Raw genomic sequence first — 21,318 nt, 5'->3', positions numbered from 1 at the left:
TTTAACAAACAAAAGAAAACCAGGAAAAAAAAAAACCAAACACGCGGGTTGAGATTGAACAAAAAGTAAATTTAACAGTAATGACAGAAGAAAACAAGAGAGTGATGGAACACAAATACAGTAAAATAGCTCACAACAGATCTCCACATCCAGTCTCTTCCAACTAGCAGGGCCTCCCTTCAGCACCCTCCTCACTTATATACTGAGCATGATGTCAGATGGGATGGAATAGCCCTTTGGCTAATTTGGGTAAATTAACCCCAGCTGTTAGCTAATTAGTTAACTATCCCAGCCATAGGGGCTACCAGCTTCAGTTCTCCACCCAGCTCAGGTAAATATTAACTCTATCCTGGCCAGAACCAGGACACTGATACACAGTCTTCTCTCAAGGAGCTCATATACAACTCAAATCTGTGGTAGTGCAGTCAATTGAGACTTTACCGTGGCTTTTGAACAAGATCAAACAAAAGTGCACAAACTGCATTGAGGAAGTAGGTTTCTAATCAGTGTCACCTTTAACACCATTCCCATGAGTAGGTAGGTAGCCTCACTTGAGGTAATGCCTGAAGTTTGTTCAACACCAATAATGCATATTCCCTTATCAAAAAAACTCTTGCCTAGAAAGGATCAGTCACGGAACTTTATGGGCAGCAGCACAATTTCTGTAACACAAAAAGCACCAGTGAGACATACCATGTTTACCATGGCTGGAAGTGCCGAAGACATTACTAACTTTTACTCATTCACGTGTTTCAAAACAAATACTCGTCTGCTCATTGTGACAGGCTTTTTACAGCATATACTAGCTTTTAGAGAATCAAGTTAGAATAATGCCTTTATTGCAGTAGCAACAGGACAGTGAAAGTTAAACTGGTCACAATTGCCATCTCAGCACTGTTCACATTTGGTTCTGCTCCAAACAGTTCAATATGCCTTGGGGAAAACGAGCCTATTTAACATCAGAATGGTAGGAATTATCTGAATCACCATTTGTTTTATTAGTAGCAATTCTCACATACATTAGCTTTTTTATTGCATTAAATGTTTCATTACAACTGTAAATAGTGAAATAAAAATAGCAACAAAAATTAGAACAGAATGACTAGTATTTATGAGCTGCAACAACTATATAAATTACAAAACAAGCTGCTGATTATGTTGACATCATGCAGTCAGAAATAGAACGTACTAAGTGTTTTCAAATTATTGGTTTTAATAAGAAAAATTAATAAAATGCACAACTGTATTCAACTACAAATACTGTGCATGGAGAAGAGGGTTTACAGGTTGTGCTAAAGTGAAGAAGAAAAAAAAAAAAAGGTAAATTTGTCTGTGTCTTCGAAGAGCAAGCCAATGAAGTATTGCTAAAAATACCACTCTAATAGTTTTCTGTCCAGGGCTAAATCTTATCTACACAGTCATATTATAGAACGCATTGATGAAAACAAAAGAAGTCAAATTCCTACAGAAATACTCAAACCTTATGTTGTATTTGGAAAGTCCTTACAAAAATGAAAGAACTCTGAGGAGTAAGTCTTAAAAAAAAAAAAAATAAAAAAAAAAAAATCAGACTAAGTTGTGATGGATAAGTTTCCCAAAAAAACGGGAATAAGTTTGTGATCTAATAGAATGAATTTATGATTAAATTAATTCACTTCACTGGCACAAATGTGTCATTCATTCCCTCTCTTCCTCTTACCAAACTTCTGAGGTTCTCCTACCCACCCCCTTACATATTTCTTCACTTTTAGATGAGTGGCCCTTCTGCCCACTAAGGCACAGCAGACAGTCAAACAATCACAAGCAGCCTGGTATCTAAGTCACATTGAGGGAAGAGTAGGCTAATTTGCTTCTTCTATAACACTAAAGACCAGTGAATCTGAGAGTGCCTCAGTTCTCAATAAACAGCTCAACTGCAGCAGTCACACTATTGTTCCCCTATTCTGGAAACCTGGGCATAGAGGCCATGAGCAAACAGCAACATAGCTCCCCAATTTGGCTGATTAGAGGATATGAATCCCAGCATGTACCTATTGACTAATCTAGATACATCCTCAAATAATCTACTTTAGGTCCCAAGAACTGTGAAGGATGAATTGCGAACAACTTGACTGTCCACTCAGACCACACAATGTTACAGACACTAGAGGAGTGTCACTGCAGTCGTAAATTCATATTATACTTTTTCACTCTTAACAGCTGTCATCCAGTAATGCAGAATCTAGTGATGCAAAGTTAAAAAAATTAATCGAAATCTCATTTTAAAAAATCTCCTTTCAGATTCTGAAATATGACAGAGGGAATCATAGAATGGTTAGAGTTGGAAGGGACCTTCTAAGGTCATCTAATCCGACCCCCCTGCAAGTAGCAGGGACATCCCCCACTAGATCAGGTTGCTCAGAGCCTCAACCAGCCTGGCCTTGAACGTTTCCAGGGATGGGGCTTCCACCACCTCTCTGGGCAACCTGTCCCAGTTTTCCACAACCCCCATTGTAAAAAAATTTTTCCTAATATCCAATCTAAATCTGCCTCCCTCTATCTTAAAACCATTACCCCTCATCCAAATATTCAGTTTAAGAGGATAAGACCTTCCAAGACATTAGCAGAGCACTTGGGTTTTTTCCTTTCAGTAATAAAATCACGTAAAAGGCCTGGGAATCAGACCTTAAATAATGTTACAAAATGAGCAAGGCAAGAGGGAAGCATGTTCCTCAGGAAAGGGCTCCATCAGGGGAGACAGATCTAAGGAGTCTGCTGCCAGCACAGGAGTTTCTTTCTTAGGAATGGTTAGGAGTATATGGCTTCCTGTCCTGAATAACAATGAAGTGGGGTTTATTAATCCTTGGCATGAGTTGGTCTGTTGTTTCCATCTTTGGATAGTCTGGTAAAGAGATTTTCACTGCAGTATTTTAGCATTCCATGTTCGGGAATGGAAAAAGGCCTAAGCTAAACATACATCCAGCCACAGAGACTACCTCATTTCTGCATCAGTGAAGTGATTGCAATTTTGAGGAGATATTCATTAAGGATCATTTTCTTAGTGTCTTAAGTACTGTTGCTATCTTTAAAAGTGTTACCATTTGGTCTGCTACAAGACCAAACCACTGAAGACTGCAGAGTATTCGTTCGTGTAATAGACAAGGCAATTCAATTTCCAAGTTGCTGTTTCAAAATCCTTAAACAAGGATGGTCAACGCTGACAAAAAGAAGGGATGACAGTAGCAAAAAAAGTAATTTGGCTTTTCCTTAATGCTGGTAGCACTAGGAAAGGCATAGCAGTGAAAACCACTTTTCCCATATCTTCACTGAATTTAGCATCTAGAACAAATATAGCCTGACTTAGGTCTTTTATTCAGAAATTAGAAAACTTCACTTTAAAAAGTCTTGAATGGCCTGAATTAAATTTATACATGCATATATAAACCAATTTTAAATGCAAGCTTGAAACTTCAAGTCGTTTTGTTTTCTTGTGCAACAACATGAAGCCAAACACTATAAATTAAGTCTGTTACAGTGACTATGCCTCTCAAATGTCTTAATTTTAGCTTTAGAAATTTGGACTTTCAAAGTGACTGATGTTGAAATCATCAGAACTGATGCATTACACTAATGTAATGTTGAAAGTTTTTCTTATATGCCAAAGAAAGAAGAGTAGCAGCTAAGACTAGTGTATTTGGTTTACATGGCTAGGTTTTGGTAGAGAGGGCGCAGCAGAAGTGGCCTCTGTGAGACCAGGGGTTGTCCCCATGTTGGACACAGCCAGTTGCAGTCGGCTCCATGCCACTTGCCAAAGCTGGGCACATCAACAACACTGACGATCCCCTGTAAATAACATGTTTAAGAAAGGGTAAAAAATGCTGCACAGGCGCTGTGTGAGAAGAGTGAGAAAAAAAAAAAAAAAAAAAAAAAAAAAAGATATAAACAGCCCTGTAGAGACCAAGGTCAGTGAAGGAGTGGGGAAGGAGGTGCTCCAGGCACCAGAGCAGAGATTCCCCTGCAGCCCATGGTGCAGCCAGCTGTCCCCCTGCAGCCCATGGAGGAGCAAAGATCCACCTGCAGCCCATGGAGGACCCCACGCCGAGGGAAGTTGGATGTGCCCTGAAGGAAGCTGCAACCTGTGGAGAGCCCACATAGGAGCAGGCTCTGGCAGGAGCTATAGCCTGTGGAAAGGAGACGATGGAAAAGCAGGTTTTCTGGCAGCAACTGCAGCCCCTGGGGGAGTCATGCTGGAGCAGTCCATTCCTGTGGGACTGTACCCCATGGAAAGGACCCATGCTGGAGTTTTTGAAGAGCTGCAGCCTGAGGAGGGGGTCGGGGGGGAGAGGAGGGGGCTCACGTTGAAACAGTTTGACAAAGGCTGTATCCCATGGGAGGGACCACACATCACAGTAGGGGAACAGCGTGAGGAGGAAGGAGCGGCAGAGACAAAGTGTTATGAACTGACTGCAACTCCCATTCCCCAGTACCCTGTACTGCTCAGGGGATTAGGGGGAAGGCAGTAGAACAGTCAGGAACAAAGGACTGAAGCTGAGCCTGCAAAGAAGAGTGGAAAAGGTGTTTTTAGTCTTGCCCTTGTTTCTCACTATCCTACCCTATTTTTAATTGGCAACAGATGAAATTAATTTTCCCCAAGTTGAGTCTGTTTTGCCTGCGACAGTAATTGGTGAGTGATCTCCCTGCCCTTATCCCAAGCTACAAGATGTTTTATCTCATTTTCTCCCCCTATTCTGTTGAGGAGAGGGAGTGAGAGAGACTTGGTGGCAGCTGGCAGAAAACCAAGGTCAATCAAGGTCAATCCAGCACAAACAGAAAGAGGAAAAATTAATTATTAGGTATCATATTTTCACTGCTTTGCAATACAAAATTACTTCTATGCATGGTAACTACTGAAATAAGTTATTCTTTCCTCTCCAAATGTCAAGATTTCAAATTCCCCATACTATTCTCAAAATAAACCATTTTATATTTTCTGCCCTAAAACACTATTCAGTATTTTCCCAACACTGTTCAATGATTTCGGTCCCCTTCTTCCACTTTTCTGAACATTTATTTCCTCTAGTTATGTTTGTCTACAAAATATTGCTAAAGAAAAACACCTTCAAGGAAAGCAGCTCTTCAACAGAATAATTCCTCCACACACAGTCTGTCAGCAGTGAAGCAAACTGCATGTTATTACTTCAGCAAGAACCTCAACACATGCTAGTACCACTGTTGCAGGCAGGAAATTCCAAATGTCAGTCTTCTGTTGAGAAACAGCCGAAGTCCCTCTACTTAATCAAGTTTGTTTCCTTGATTTCAATGATTAAATCTAAATATAGATATCCATCTCCAGGACCAGACAGACATTTGGAATTATAATCTGCAACCATGCCATCAAAAAGCTTCAAAAACTGGAAATCAACTCTTTGGAATCCTCTGAATTGTGCCCCCTTAGGTACCTTCATATGTGGTGTACTCCACTCTTCTTGGTATCTGATATTATTCCAGATGACAAATTATTTATACTTACTTAGTAAAAAAAGTCTGTCAATTCATTTAACTCAAAAAAAGTAATGTCTTTGCATTTACTGCAAGACAGAAGCTGCTTTGGAAATGTGTGTGATGATTTTCTGAATTCTGATTTAGATCCTTTTATTATTCTCTCTTAAGTGAAAGTTGTTGGCTCTGTCCAGCGACCGATGTGGCTTGACCGAGTTCTACTCCTGCTATTTGCTTTATATCAAGCTATGTCCACCTTTTTTGTTTCTGTGTTATAGGTTACAGCTATGTACATGGTGTCTTCTGCCATCCTTAGGATGTCAAATTCTGAAGCCTAGAAATCCATGCTCTAACTTTTAACACTTGTGCTAATTTACTTTCAAGAGTAGAAATGCAATTTTAAACTGTTGAACAATGTCTTCACCAAGAAGACGAGAAAGAAAAAAGGCTAAGAGAACTACTAGTTTTTAATAATAAAAATGAACTGGAAGAATTGGATTTGGGATTTCAACTTTTACAAAGATGTTACTACAGGTGAATGAAAGTTATATTCTATTTCTGATTTGGTCATGAGGCTCTGAGAAGTACCACAGCCACGCTTGTTGGGCAGTGTTGAAAATTGTCTTAAGCCGAACATTTGCATGTTAGATATCTGCCTCTGTTGCCATGTGCCACCCTCTACCCATGTGCCTCCCTCTACCCTCAGAGCCTCTTTTCTCTCTGGGTAGCAATGCTGCTGAAGAGATAGCGCTATGCTGATCAACTGCGTAACATCAACTGGTCAAGTCAACTCTTATAACAGTAAGAGTATTTACAATCCGAAAATCCCAATATCGTCTTTGCTAATGATCAGAACTTAAGTAAAAACAAGATGTGATGTAAGAATTATCAGTAACTTCTCCTAAGGATGACAACACTAAAGGTAATAGATGGAGTCCCTACAGAAAATAAAACTGTTCTGACACCAGGTCTCCCTAAAAGTTATAGTCTTGAAGCAGTTTCTTAAAAGACAATTTTTCAAGTGTTTTAACATAATTAAGTAAATAATTAAATTTAAAAGTTATTAGAGAAAGACTGCAGCTACATCTTTGAGAAGGAGTACTTGTATTTGTCATAAAAAATAATATATGCTTGAAGCATATCTGTTGTAGCTTAAAAAGAGATCTGTGCTGCTTTTGATTTTTTAAAATGAAATTCTTTAGAATTCTTTGCTGAGGAACTAGGAGAGCAGCTGTACAGTACCTGTCATTACTGAAGGATACACAGACATGATGCAGAGGTCCTGTAAATTAAACCAGACATAGGTAACTTCCACCAGCTAAAGGCTATCAGGTTAGCTACTCTCTCCCCCCATCCCTACCTCCTTCTTATTTTTCTCTTAACCTATTCAAACTTCATTTTAAAAGGCAACACCAAACATAGACAAACAAACAAGCAAACATGCAAAGAATATTTCACATAACAGTTTTCTCTCCAACACTTCCAGTACCAGGCAAGCAACTTCACAAAGAGGCATGACGTACCAGCTGAAGCAGATACATAGAACCTGAACAATCTTAACTCTGCAGGAATGTCAGCCAAAGGTTTGGAACATCACTGCGGTCACATCTGCAACGTCAAAGTTCCTCACACCTCTAGCAATTTCTTCCATTAAAAGCATGGCCCTTTGACCCATTAGCTATAGCACATGTGTACACTGAGGCATCACTTCAGCCAAAAAAAAAACCCTATTGGTCCATCTTTAAACATGTTACAGCAGATCCTTTTAACCTTAAATACGGTGTCTGATTTCACAAAAGAAAATGAGGTGAATTGTGTTCAGATATTGCATGGTACAAGTTGCATTAATGCCACACGGAAAAAGATAACCCACAGAAACAATTAGCCAATGAGGAGAAACACTATATTAAGATCCATTTGAAGAACAATCAATTAGCAAGATGCCAGCAATACATTCCAGATTTTAACTTCCTCTATGCTCAGTCAATAATTAAGTATTGAACAATTTTAAAGAAACCGTATCATATTTGTTCTGCACTTTTAGAAGAGATACAGCAACAGCTGAATTTCGAACCCACAATTTTGGTACAGTTTTGAAATTCAGAAACAAACTGTGTATTTGAATTTTTTTTATATATATAAAAACAATTTGATAAAAATTGACTTCAGAAGATGTTGTTTAGTCCCTCAAACTACATAGGGATTAATAAGAAGTGTTGCACATTAATAAGTCATGCTACTCACTTAAACGAATGTCAATATAATGTATCTGCTGTGGTCTACAAGGATTTACTGGAAGTAGTGTGCTAAATATACTGGCTCAATTTTATGCCTATTACAACCACACTGAAATCAATTTAAGAAATAACCTCAACAAAGCAAAAATCAAGCCCTTCCACAAGGCCTAAAGAGTAAGCATGAAACTTCAAAAACTGTTCATACGTATCTTGACTTACACTCACTACATACCCTTCTTCTACCTATATCTGTCATTATGTAGCATCAAATTTATGACGACATACTTTCAAAATCAGTGTCTACATCAATGCTCACTCCTTGTATTTTGAAATTCTTTGCAGGTATTAAGTAACACAATTATCTCAGAAAGAACTGCAATGTAATGTTATTCATGTTCTCCATCCATCTCATGAAGTTATATATCCTCACTATCCAATATTGGCCATAAGCTATCATATGTCAATGACTATACCATTCAAATTACGCACCTCAAATTCATTGCTTTGTCTTTCGGAGTGGAAGAGTGGAATGTAGGAAATAACTTCTTTAGCAAGAAAACTCTGAAACCCCTCAAAGATTTATCTGAAAATAACCTTGCTCCGAAAGTGTATCAGCAAAATACAATCTAGAAATTAATACATATTTTATTTATATTCATGAAGGGGAGCTATACAATAGCCTGTCTGTTACAACACTCATGAGTAATGAAGTTACCTGAAATCATAAAACCAGAGTATTTTCATATATATATATATACTGCTGGCATAGGTTTTCACAATAAATGACAATGAAATAAATACTTCATGGCAAGGAAGAAATATCAGTGTTCTATTATTTTTTTTTTCTTTACATTGTTCAGATAAGCTCTGGAAATAAAAATAACTGGATCAAATGAGAGGGAAACCCCCAGAAGAACATGTATTCATACCAAACTGATTACAGAAAAAGCTTTTCACATCAATGCTGCAGGTATATTGAAGATTACTATTGTGACAAAATACTGACTTCATCCAAAAAAAAACCAAACCAAAAACAAAAACAAACCCACACACAAAATAAAGGTTTTGCAATTGTAATCTCCAAGCAAGTTAATCCCTATTTTCCTTGTCCATGCTAATATTCTGGTACGATTTAAAATACAGGTATCTGAACATGTTAATATTCAGCTACCAGAAGAGCGGTTAGCTATCAAACTGTTGAAAGATTATTCCCCCTCCGCCTCCAATTAACAATTATTTATTTGATGACACATATCAACATGTAGGCACATGTAGCAAAAACCTGTTAACAAAAGCCAGAGCTCAGATTTCTGTGCTTTCTATGTTTCAGCCATCAGCTGCGCTGAGATAAGGCACTGACCTTTCTTCTTGGTTCACAATGGGAGAATACTCTGCTTACAAGCTTACTACTGCGAAGCCTTGTTGTTAGTGTGAAGAATCACAAAAAACGTGTATGAAGGCAGATAGGATTCACTACCTTTCTCAACATTTGAAATGTGATCTTTCCAACACCTCATCAGTTCTTGTCATTTCCCCGGACGTGTAAACAACTCAAGTTTAAGATTTCACTAGCAGGGATAAAATACTGTGCAGGTTATTGGGAATAGAGGGTAATACTCCATGAACTACTTGATAGAGGAGCTTTTTTTTTTTTTTCAGGTTTCATCTTTAAAAGACTCTACTATGCCATCTAGGATTTTCACGTAATAAAGGCAATTTACCCTTGTAATGAGACTTCAGGTGGCTGTACCACAAGAAATATTTTTCTGTGCATCTTGGAGACAATGTGACTGTGATTGCAGTTTTCTCACTAACGTAAAGAGCTGCAGACTGTTGCATTTTGCAAACCCATCCACATTCTTTTGCATCCCTGTAAATGCAGCTGCTTCCCTGGTTTGAATGTACTGTACACTGTAACAATGGGTTTCACCTAATAAGCTATTCAGAAAAACTCTTGCACAGTATGCAGGTCATCTCAACTCACTTCCCTGCTGTTAGAAGTAACATGAAAAATGCTTTCGAACATCATCTGAGACAGGAATACTTACAGGCACCTTAAATTCTCATAAAACATTCACTAGAGTTATCCACAGCATCCGTTCTACTGTGGTCTCCACTAAGTCATGCACTACTGCTGCAAGTATAGATGTCTTGAAGGAAATCTCCTCTACCTCACAGAGACTGAATATTCAAAGTTCCATGCATGAAGAAGAAGAAAAAGAAGAGGGGGAGGGAAATCACAGCTAGAATTAAGAAAAAGCTATTTTCTTTTAGCAACTCTAGAACTACATTATAATCACCATGAGATAAATGCTCTAACCTCCATCTGCACCATCCCAATCTTTCGCCTCCCACATCAGTGCTGAATTTGCGGGAATAGAAGAATGAATAAGCTGAGAAGATTCAAAAATATTTCCAGTTAGGAAGGGACCTGCGTATGGTTTGGCAACAGTACTGACATCCTATTTACCCCAGATTTGGCCAGTCTGGGACCTCTGAGTAGCTCCTTTCTCTACCACTTGGGAAATGCCATGCCCAACTACTGGAATGACACTTTTCTTCTGGAGTCCAGCCTGGTACCCCTGGTAGAGGGGTAGCCTAACAGAGCACCTAGGCAGAGGTCTAAGAAAGAAAAGAAAAGGGAGGGAAATAGAAGCTGGCTTACGTGCTCCAGTTTGTCTTTCCTCCTCAGCCAGACACTGGCACTGTAGTCCTGCTGCTTGACAGTGCTGTAGAAGTTCGCGCCTACCCTGGTGAGGCTTGGGGAAGGCTCCCTAGGTCTGCTCTTCAGCCTCATCTGTTCGAAGCCCTCATGGGGGGATGAGGAGAGCCAGTCATGTCTGACTTCCATCTTGACATGACAAGGCAAAGTCCGAGGGAAAAAAAAAAATCAGACGAAATCAAGAAACTGAGAGGCACTAGGCGAAGAAGGGTCCAAAAAAAAGAACACGATGGGGGAAGAAGAAAGAGAAGAAAATCAAAACCACCCACAAAATGGGAAGAGAAGGGGGAGGAAAGGAGAAATCACGAGATAGGAGGAGTGGAGGGAGAAGGCAGGGCTGCAGGTGCGAGCGAGAGGCGGCCAGAGAGAGCGGAACGGGCACTCGGGAAGGAAGCAGGCGCTTCGCGACGCCGCTGCTCGTCGCCTTCGCCGCCAGCGAGCTGCAGCCCGAGGCCGGGCCAGCGCGGCGGGAGGCGGCTGCCGCCGGTGCTGCCCGGGACGGGGGCGCGGGCAGACGCGGCCCCGCGCAGACGGCGACCGGGCGGGTGGGGCCGCCACCCGCAGGTTGGCGCAGTGGAGGGGCCGCCGCCCCCCCGGGGGGTGAAGCCGGCTCCTCCCCCGCCCCGCCGCGGCACAGCCCCGCGGTCGGCTCTAGGCAGGCGGCTGCCGCCACCTCCGCCTTCCCCGCCTCCCGGGGGGCAGGAGGCTCCGCGGGTCCGTTCGCACTCTCTCCCCGAGTCCCGGTGGATGCCGACCTGCTCCCGCAGACCCCGCCGCGGGATTCGGCGACCGGTTGCCACTCCCTCTCCTGGAAGCCTTTGTCCGCCCTCCTCGCCCTGAAGGGGGGCGGGGGGGGCTTCTGGGGCGCCGCCCCCTTCGCCTCGCCGCCGAGATGAGGGGCTACGGGCTACCTCGCTGGCCCTGCGTCTCCTCCTCCCTCCCTTCCACGACAGGGGCTCCCGGTGCTCCGAAGAGTAACCTGGTCGAGCTGCCGCTCCTTTCCCCGGCGCCCCGGTCCAGGTCCTGGTCCTGTCTGGAAGCCCGCACCCCCCGCAGTGGCTCAGCCAGCGCCAAACCTCAGACATCAGATCGCTTCCGTGGTCCCGGCTGGACAGTATCGCTGCCCGCACCCGTAGGCACCTGGCACTGACACCCTGACATTCGTCTCATAAAATAAAAGACGTTTTTGAGGTGGTTTCTGTAGCCCGCTGCCATCTCTTTTAGTAGAAGTTGGTACGTCTCGCTATTTAGCTCAAACTTGTTTCGGCAGAAAAAAAGGACTTTCCTTTTTTTCACACGATGAGAAAGCCACCTCGCTAAATTGCCCACACACTCTGCAAAGCTATATTAGGCACAGACAAGAAAACTTTCTCACACAGCACCAAGAAATAATTATTGGAGCTCAGAACAGCATTTCAGTTTCTCGTGAATATTTGCTGGCAGACAATTTGTAGCTTGCCAGAGTACTAAACAGATGTAGTTATTCAAATATGGTGATACTGAGCTAAAAGTCTACACTTGAATCCAGTTATCTGAAAACAGTCATTGCGTGGTAAAACAGTTCATTCCAACAAGGTGGTGACAACACTGTAGGAGCTCTCTGCTGACCGCTTCATCTGGAGTGAACTCCACTTCATCTGATGAAAAGGTAGATTTAAAATATGCTCGAGGTGTATTACTGTGAAATATCATGCAGAAACCAGACAGATAATGAAGTTTTTCCTTTCAATGTTCTAAAGGCAAAACTCACATAATTGAGGATCATTATTAATAGGTAATATTATTATCTCCACAAAATGCTGGAAAAATAAACTGAAACAGGAACAGGAGTTTGGTAGAAATGCAAAGTGCAGCGTTTTCCTCTAAAACTAAAAAGGCAATTTTATAATGCTTACCTAAATACTAGGGGGAAAAAAGCATAACAAAATAGCAACAGCCAGAGCCATCAATGTTATATGCAAATAATTTTTACTCACCAGTATAAAGGACTTGCAGCTTGCTTTCTAATAAATTTCTTGCTAATTTCTTCAGTTATTAGCATAAATCCAGGCATTTCCAAGATCATCAATACATTCTCATAACACCTGCAGCAAAAATGAGGCCCATGTGACTCTAGTGCGTGCAGCACACACCTGAGGGCACTGAGATTTCATGTATGGCTGCAGCAGTTTTAAGCTCACACAGAATAACTTTATTAAAAACAAACTGAACTGAGTTTTAGCTCCAGATGCCTGTTTATGAATTGCATATGCTCATAGATGCACCTCCTATCAAAGGACTGGAATACACGCCAACGTTCAGTCAAAAAAAGAAAAAACCTCTGAGTTCAAATATACCATCAGGCTGATGTTCCCAGAGTTTGCGTGTGCTGTAAATAAGGACAGCCTGCTTTATGCCAGTTTTGCATAAGAAGTTTCACATTGTTTATCAGTATGTAAAGCACTTCAACATTTTCCTTGTTCCTCTGGCTCTCTTGTTTATGCTGCTGGCAGACTTTTTTTAAAAAATGTTTTTAGTAGCACTCTGCAGTCGCCATCTGATTTCCTCCCCATCCCTTGATATTATGGCAGACCAGAATCAATATGCCACTGTACTTCAGTACAATACATTGTCCCATTCCTCCATATATGTTGGGTCTGGATTTTTTTTAAATGTAGACCTAGCTTTTTTGTAGGGTTGGTTTATCTTACCTTCCCTAGCTAGACTACCAGCAGCCTTCTCAACGGCCAGATGAACTTTCTGCCCCTCTGGAGCAGTCACAAAACAGAGTGCTGGAGTCCCTTCTAATCCCTAGGCTGTAAAGTAGGTTTGCTCATCTTTCCAAACATCTTCTTGTTCGGTACCTAGGTGTGCTGCATGTGCCTTTCTACTACTGCTGCTACCGACATTAATATTACCCCAGTCCTATTCTCATTAGGAATGAGAGAGAAAAGGAAAAAAAAAAAAGAAGCCTGGAATGTATCTGTTAAAATCATATGAGCAAGCTATGCTAACAAAGCCTATGTTGATTCCTAAACCCAAGCATGAAAGAAGATTTTCAGTGGGAAAATATAGTCTATTAACTATAAATTTTTGTGTTTTCATAACAATTTTACTCAGGCAAAGTAGCAAGCTAAGAATACAATGTCAGCCCCTAGTGAATACACAGATATTAATCTAAGTTGAAAAGAGTTAAAGAGCTGCTTCCCAGATTTTCTTTTCCAGTTTATTTCGAGTTTAGAACTATGTAAAAAGCCAAGTTTGTTCAAACCACAACTGCAAGCATATCGACCAGCTTAATTCAGAGATAATTCAACTCATTAAAATTCAATCAGTTCTGTAGTAGGTCAGCTGTTCCAATTGGCTGTATGAGCTGGATTAAGCCGCTGTCTTTCTCTTTCATGCAGTTTTCAGAATTAGCCAAACACCTGCTCCTGTCAAGGCCCTTTGCTTCCATAGCCTGATGATTACAGCAGCAAGGATGACTGAAATTACAAAGCATTATACTTACATCATTAGCAATAGATGCAAGTCATGCATATCATAACACAATTTTACTTTGCTGTAGTTTTCTACAGCAGTTTTCTCTAATTTACTGCCCATCTTAACACCAAGATTCAGAGAAACTCCTAGGCAATCTACAGAACTTTCCATTTTCTATATCAAGAGGATGAATGCTGTAGGGGGCAGAGTTAACTCAGGCCACTGTGAAGAAAATAATCAAGATGGAAGTGGAAGCATGTAGGTAGGGCTACAATATCACCTTTTTTTTTTTTTTTTAAAGACAGCTTCCTTTTCTTCCAAAAGGCTTGTCCAGACAAGTTTTAAAGGAGTTGCTCCCTGTGCTCCAACTTTCTAAACACTTATCTTATTAAGGGGTTCTAGCAATATAGCACATCTACAAGAGCGTTAGACCTTTTATCAACAAATGCCATATACTTAGAAATATAAAAACTCCTATAGCAAAACTTTATTAGGGCTGGATACATAATGTACATGCATGCATGCACCTGTAATAAATTCAGTGTCTCCTTACAAAGCACTGATTTGTGCTGCAGAGTAGACTGCACACAAGCCCTGTCCCACTTTTTTAGGATTTACTGCACCTGACCAAAACAGCAGGCAGGCATTGCCTGCAGGCTTCACCTGGTATCTGAACAGAGGGCTGGGACTGACACCAGCTGCAGTAGCAGTCAGGCAGGAAGGTAACTGCCACCTTCTTACCCAGCTTGGCTGAACTTGCTTTCCCATCTAGGAATTGCAGACAAGACTCAGTTAGGGAGACCTTTGTAACCTCCCAATTACACTGGCACATCCTAGATTAAATTACTGGTCTTTCAAACAATTTTAGAATTACCAAACCACTAGCTTCTGCCTGGCCACCCAAATTCTAGTAGCGTACAAAGAAAAAAAAAAAAAACATTGCAGCGGTCTGTTTCCTCTATGCCAGCAGGAAGCAGCTGCCAATCACTGAAACATGGGTTTGCCATAGGGAAGGACCAAAGGAGGGTGGGGGGAACGCTTTTTCCCTGTATTGTGATCTCCTACAGTGCCATGCACAAGGTCAGAATAGTAAAACTCACTAGATGAGAAGCAAGAATACAGTAAGAAAAAAGCAAGAGTGTTACATGAAGAGTTGTAAATCATTTGCTTTCCCGAATCTTATGCAGCATAACACACAAGCTTTTTACAGAATATCTGTATCTTCAGTTTATGGACAGGAATTGAAATCACGAGTATGTAACCGTAGGGTTGAAGCTAAGGTTACAGTGAAGGTTTGAAGTTGGAGGTGCTTCAGATTTCAGGTTATGAACATATCAAACACCTACCTCAGAAATAACATGGAAACATTGTCCAATACTGATAATATTCCCTGCTTTAGCCGCCCCATGTGTTTCTGGATTCAGCTGTTAAACAAACTCTTCTGTCTCCTGCCTCAAATTTTAACCCTGAACTCTTTCTTATTTGCATAATTGCTGATTTAAAAAAATAAACAAAAAATGCATGCATATAAAAAAACCACCTGTTAGGAACATCATTACTTTTCAGACATCTCCCCTCTGTCAGATTCAGTTGAAATCAGCCGTATGTTTCCGAACACATCAGTCTGGGACTGACAGACTAATGGTATTATTGTACAAGCTTTGTTCCCTTTATAAACCAAATAAAAGTATCTGAGAGATCAAGTAGTCCACCTCCCATTTGAAATAAAAGATTATCCTGCAAATATCATAAAAATTTCCAGTTAACCTAGAACTTAGGGCTAGAATTTTTCTCCTATGGCATCCTTGCCACCTCTGTAGAGTTGAAAAGGGTGCTAAACTGGCCCTTTGGGTCCATCATGTGCGAATGCATACCAGTATGGACTGGGATGCTCTCACTTTCACCAGGGCTTGTGACAGAATATGTGATACCTTTCATCTCAAAGCCAACTCTGCCTTCTCTCTTTCTCCTCTCCTTCATCCCTCCCTCCACACCTGTTCACACATTGCCAAAGAACCCTTTCAGTTCTGGGCCTCGACAATCTTGTCCAGACAAGTTTTCATCCTGCATCTTAAAATAACATTCGTTAGTGGCACATACTAATGGGGCCAAATTCTGTCCTCCATTACACCTCTATGTCCCCACCGGAGTCACAAGACAAAAATAATTGTATAATGAAGGTGTAACCAGGAGGTAAAATTTGGCCTACATTTCGTTAAAATAAATCTGCAGCAAGTAATGCCTGTCCACCTCCCCTGAGAATGAGACCCTTTACATCTGGGTGAAGGGCACACGCTTTTTTTTTTTTATTTACTGGATTGGTTCACCTCTATCTCAGCTTGAGTTCCTTGTGCTGAGTTCATCTGGTTGATGCAGCTAAGTGCAATAGGCAGACTGCTGACAAGATCTAAGCTCTCCAGTGCTCTTGCTCTGAAGTGAGTGGTTAAAATTGTTCCAGGGGATTGGTAGTCAGCAGAGGAAAAATACTGTAAGGGACAATGGTTTTTCCAGTGAACTGGAACTGAAAGCACAGCAGGTGATGGATCTATACGAGCAGAAGGAGGGATCTCCAGGAACAGAGGAATGCTTTTTCACTTTTATTTTCAACACATATGTAAATTATGTCTGATAATAAGGGATATATTATCTACATCTGCACAATATGAATGAGAAAGAAAAACTGAAAAACCTTTCATGAATGTTGTTATGTTGCGACATAACAACAAAGAACGTGAAGAGAAGAAAATCCAATTAGAGGGGGTGGGGGAAGAAAAACAAAGAGAAGAAATGTTTGAGAATGGATTTTTTTTTTTTTTTTTTGTGGCTAGATTGGTAGGGCCATACAGGGAAAGAACAGGCTGTAAGATGAGCACTCTGAAACTTCCCACAAATATACTGTCACAATGCATTTATACAGGACAAAGGAAGAAATACATTCCAAAAAGGAAAGAACAGCACAGAGACTTTTTCTTTTTAAAATAACAGAGTACCTTTGTAGTGTACATTTATACGTATTCAGGAAGATTTTCAGTAAAAAAAAAAAAAAAATAGATCAGGAAGTGTCCGAAGAGCTCTTTTACATGTGAGAATTATTTTTTTCTCTATAAATTCTCATTTCTACCATACAAAGGAGTATACTTTAAAATAAACCAAAACTTTTGAAAGCAGAAATTTGTGTGCCTCCAAATTATTCTTCAATGTATTCTACCTAATTTCATAGCACAGAAATTTTTTAAAGCTATTTCTCTGAACCAAAGATAAATGCCCTAAACTATAACTGCCCTTTGGAAATTAGCTCAAAACTTCCCGCTCAGTAAGGTCAAACTGCAATCTACTGTATCAGAAGCTTTAACACAAACTGTTTTCTAGTTGCAATAAAACTTTGAAGTAAAAGTGATTCATCTTTCTTTGTGCCATCCTGTGTACTATAGATAAAATCAATTTAAAACATTTTGCACCGAAGTGTTTATCAGCATTTAGATGCTATCTTCCAGTGAAACACAGGTGAAAAGGCCATTATTTACTGAAATATTTCCCACTGAGAGCAAGCAGAAAGTTATGTCACGGATGTCATAACCTTTTTCCCCCAAAGAGATATGTTACGTTACATCAGACATCAGGCTTACTTGTGTGACCAGGAAGATATTTATTGATATGACAGCACCTAAAAGAAGATTAGTAAGACCCATGAGAAAATATGACATGAGTTCTTTAACTTCATGCCTATCTTTGTACTCTGACCCAGCTGATCTAATGGCATTTAGGGTGACTGTCTTTCAGTCAGACCAGCTACACATAGAAGAGCGGAATGGAAGGACAATGTTCACACATGGTGCAGGAGGGAAGAAAGACAGGTTGCAGCAGCCTGGATTTAGAGTTGTTGACTTACAGGGAACCGTGTCCTTACAAATATGTGCACCTTATGTAAAGCTTGATGGATCTATAAGGATTACATACATGATTAACATTTCAAGATAAGCTTTCTGAAGGTTAGTATTCATCAGTGATTAGCACACATTAAAGCACAGGTACAATATAAATAAAATACAGACACTGCCACATTCAGTTTTGCTGTGACAGAGGTCTTGGGACTCTTTGTGCAAGGTTTAGCACAGATGTATTCTAAGTGATATTCCCTGCCTCTCAAGCTCTCTATCTAAATAAACAAGGCAGAGAGTGGAAGAAGAAAGGAAGCAATGTTATTCCAATTTAGCAGGTATAATTTGAGATACAAAGAATGTAAGCGATGTGCCAAAAGTTATTAAGTAAACTATAACAGACCTAAGTATTGAGACACAATCTCCAAGAATTTGTTCCACCGTTTAGCCAGAAAATGCACCATGCTTTTGTGTTAATCATTAAACACTACAAGGGGAATTTCAAACCACAGTTTGTGTAGTAAAGGGGTTTCACTGTATGTATCTCTACCAGGGCTTTGCTAGCATACCAGTGAAGGTGCTGAAAATACTGTAGACATACTGTCAAACTAGTATGTCCCCAACTGGACTTGATGATGCTCATTACACGATTTTGACAGTTGCATTACAGACTTCCTCAGGCTCGATTACTTTAAGGCTTGATGCTAGTTCACAAAAAACTCTGAAAACAAAGTAACAGAGAGTGAAGGAGCAGTAAGGTACAGAAAAGCAAGACTGCAGAACTTGTCAAGTGTTATTTGTAAGGAGATGAAGAGATGGGAAGGAATAACTATTGATGCCAAATCTGACAGGAAAAGACACCTTCTAATAAGGTGGTGATAAAAAGCAGGCAATATGGACCAGTTTGTGAGCTGTAACAATACAAGGCAAAAATAAAAACAGTATTCAGGTACTGGGAAGGTGCATCTACCTTGACAACAATTTGAAAACAACAAAACTGAAGCACTATTGCAAAAGATGTATTGTTAGAGAGCTCAGGTAGATTTCTACCAAGATAACTTAGTTCAAGGAAGGGGAAAAAAACAAGTATCAAAACTGAGTCTTAGCTTTTTCATTGGTGTAGATCACCTCAGCTGGCTCAGCCATGTTCCTTGCCATATTAGGGACCAAGAGTCAAAGCTGCCAACATTCTGTCTCTGACAGACTGTTTTCCACCCAGAGCAGCAGTAGCTGCTTTGGAGGTTAAAACATATATGTATATAGTGTCTCACGTTTCAGAAAAATGGGGAAGAATGAATGATGTACTCTTTTTCTCTGTCCTAAAAGTATTTTTTTTTCAATACATATATTTCTGTTGCATTTAGAATATTCAAAAGATGACGTGCTGGAGCTGGCCAGAAAAGGAGTTGGTTCATACTTAATTTTATGTATTTGCATACACTTACTGATGTGCAGTTGTGTTAGAGTTATGTGACCAATACTTTGCTGAATCATTGATGGCTATCATTTAGAAGGATTGAATCTGTCTGTGAGCTCTTTGGGATGTAGGATGGTCTTACTTTTTATGAACTCCTGAGATGACATCAACATAATCAAATAATCAAATTTTGCCTTTAGAGACACAGCTTTAAAGAAACAGTCTTAGCTCATCCTTGCTTAGCTGCATCCTCACTTGGAGCATATAGTGGTAGACAAAGGTTGAATGAGGGAGCATAGATATACCTCCCTGCAAGCTGTTTTTCTTCCATTGTATAATATGATTGGGCCCTGTCACAGCCAGATCTGCAACATGCTCCTGCTGATCTTTGCTGACTCCTTATAAAAATGTTTCATTCTAACAAAATCCATAGGAAATGTATTCTAAGGGAAGAGTTATGTTTCCTTGGGAATGCTCTCAATGGCTTAAACCAAGTCTTCTTGAAATAAAAAATTAAAACTCCTGTGAAATTGGAAAAGTTCATTTCTTGAATTAAATTACCAGAACTGCTGTAAAGAGGCAAAGGAGGCACTGCAGTAATCACAGATTTTCGCATACCCTATTCTGGATAAGAAAAAGTCCAACTTTCTCTGGGGGACTAAAAAATAAAAAAAAAAAACTTAAAACCTTTTCCAAAGTGGAATACTGATCATCTGGCAGGCCTAGGAATTACTGTGAATGTTCAATATATACTGCATTATCCTTTCCTGAAAACTGGTTGTGCTGTGTGTGATCCCTTTTTATACTGCACAAGAAGGATTAGATTAAGCCCCAAGATGCGCAGCAAGTAGTTCACTGATGCATTGTCTTGTTTTAAAGATGAGCATATTTGAGAAAGACATCCGATCTACGTATTTTTCTTTCTTCTGTCAGGAAGATATTTTCATGCAAAAAACATCTGCCGTTGTGACAGTCCTGAGGAAAAGGTAGGGAAGATTGATAAAGTAAAAGGCATCCTAGTATTTAGTAGATATACTGGGTTATTTTTGTTTGTTTTCCAGTGAATTTGCAGCATTCTACTTCCCGTCTACAAAGTATTCAATTATCCTCATACAATGAAAATGCGCTTCTGCAGGTATGCTCAGCATATATAAAATGAGAAGCTGAAAAAGCTGAAGCAGTTACATAAACGCTTAAAGCCTTCAACAAAGTTTACCAGGAGTTTTAGAATTTACAAATTCTGATACAAATTCTCGAAACGTTAAAAACAACACATGTAAGGCCAAATTGTGTACTGACGTAACTGCACAATGGCAATTAAATTATACCAGTTTTACACTTGGGTCACAAAAATCTCATTTCCTTTAGAGGCATACAAGAGCAAACAAACAACCCAAGGCTGCAACCAGTCATTAGGGGCTCCATTGAAACTGCCGCAGGATCATTAAAGTGCAGGGCAGGGAAAACTTTAAGTCTTCTTGAGATCATCTACATTTTCCCCAGTAATGACACCAGACAACTGCCTTAAATTCTCTTTAATGTAGAGTTTTCTGGCCTCCCCTTAGCAGAAGGAGATTCCATAGCTTCTCCTAGTTGCCTTTGCAGTGCTTATATTTGAGTTTATTAGTTTCTAGCCGGAATCTACTTTGCTATGAATTCTCTTTTTTTTTTTTTTCAGCAAGTGCATAACAGTGACAGTGAATAACTGGTCGGTGTCCTTTTTCTAGTACTCTTTCCATGTCAGAAAACTGTCTGCAAGTCTCCCTACTACTGCCCTCAGTTCTCTCTTTTAAACAAAACTGATTTTCCTTTTTTTCTTGAGGTAGATGTCTTCTAAACCTTATGTTCTTATTGCTTTCTTTTTCAGTTACTTCAGTTGGTCTGTTTCTTCCCTAATATGTGGTGCCAAAGACCTGATGTGATCCTCCAGCTAACACCTTGCAGAGGCCAACTACAACAGAGATTTTTTTCTATTATTACTTGTACACAGTCCTTATTTTTCTATAACCAACATTGAGGTTCATCTTGCTTACACCAGAATCACTTTGTTGGGTTGTATTCCAGTCATGGTTTCTTATAAACTGCCTGTCAACCTCTTCAGTATGATAGCATAACCAGTTACCA

At 40.1% G+C, this 21,318-nt stretch overlaps 1 protein-coding gene across 1 annotated transcript in view; it reads right to left on the bottom strand.

Annotated features, from left to right (window-relative positions):
- Nucleotides 1–10,566, bottom strand: part of PLD5 (phospholipase D family member 5) — a 181,071-nt gene extending 170,505 nt beyond the window's left edge. The window contains exon 1 of the mRNA XM_086745096.1: nucleotides 10,381–10,566. Within this exon, the coding sequence (XP_086601222.1) occupies nucleotides 10,381–10,566 (186 nt within the window). The remainder of the gene's footprint in view (nucleotides 1–10,380) is intronic.
- Nucleotides 10,567–21,318: the final 10,752 nt, after the last annotated feature.

Source organism: Chlamydotis macqueenii, chromosome 3 (genome assembly GCF_036417535.1).
Source record: "Chlamydotis macqueenii isolate bChlMac1 chromosome 3, bChlMac1.mat, whole genome shotgun sequence".
NCBI classification, from domain to species: Eukaryota; Metazoa; Chordata; class Aves; order Otidiformes; family Otididae; genus Chlamydotis; species Chlamydotis macqueenii.
The sequence above is the reverse complement of the archived record's forward strand: the minus strand, read 5'-3'. Positions and strand labels throughout refer to the sequence as shown.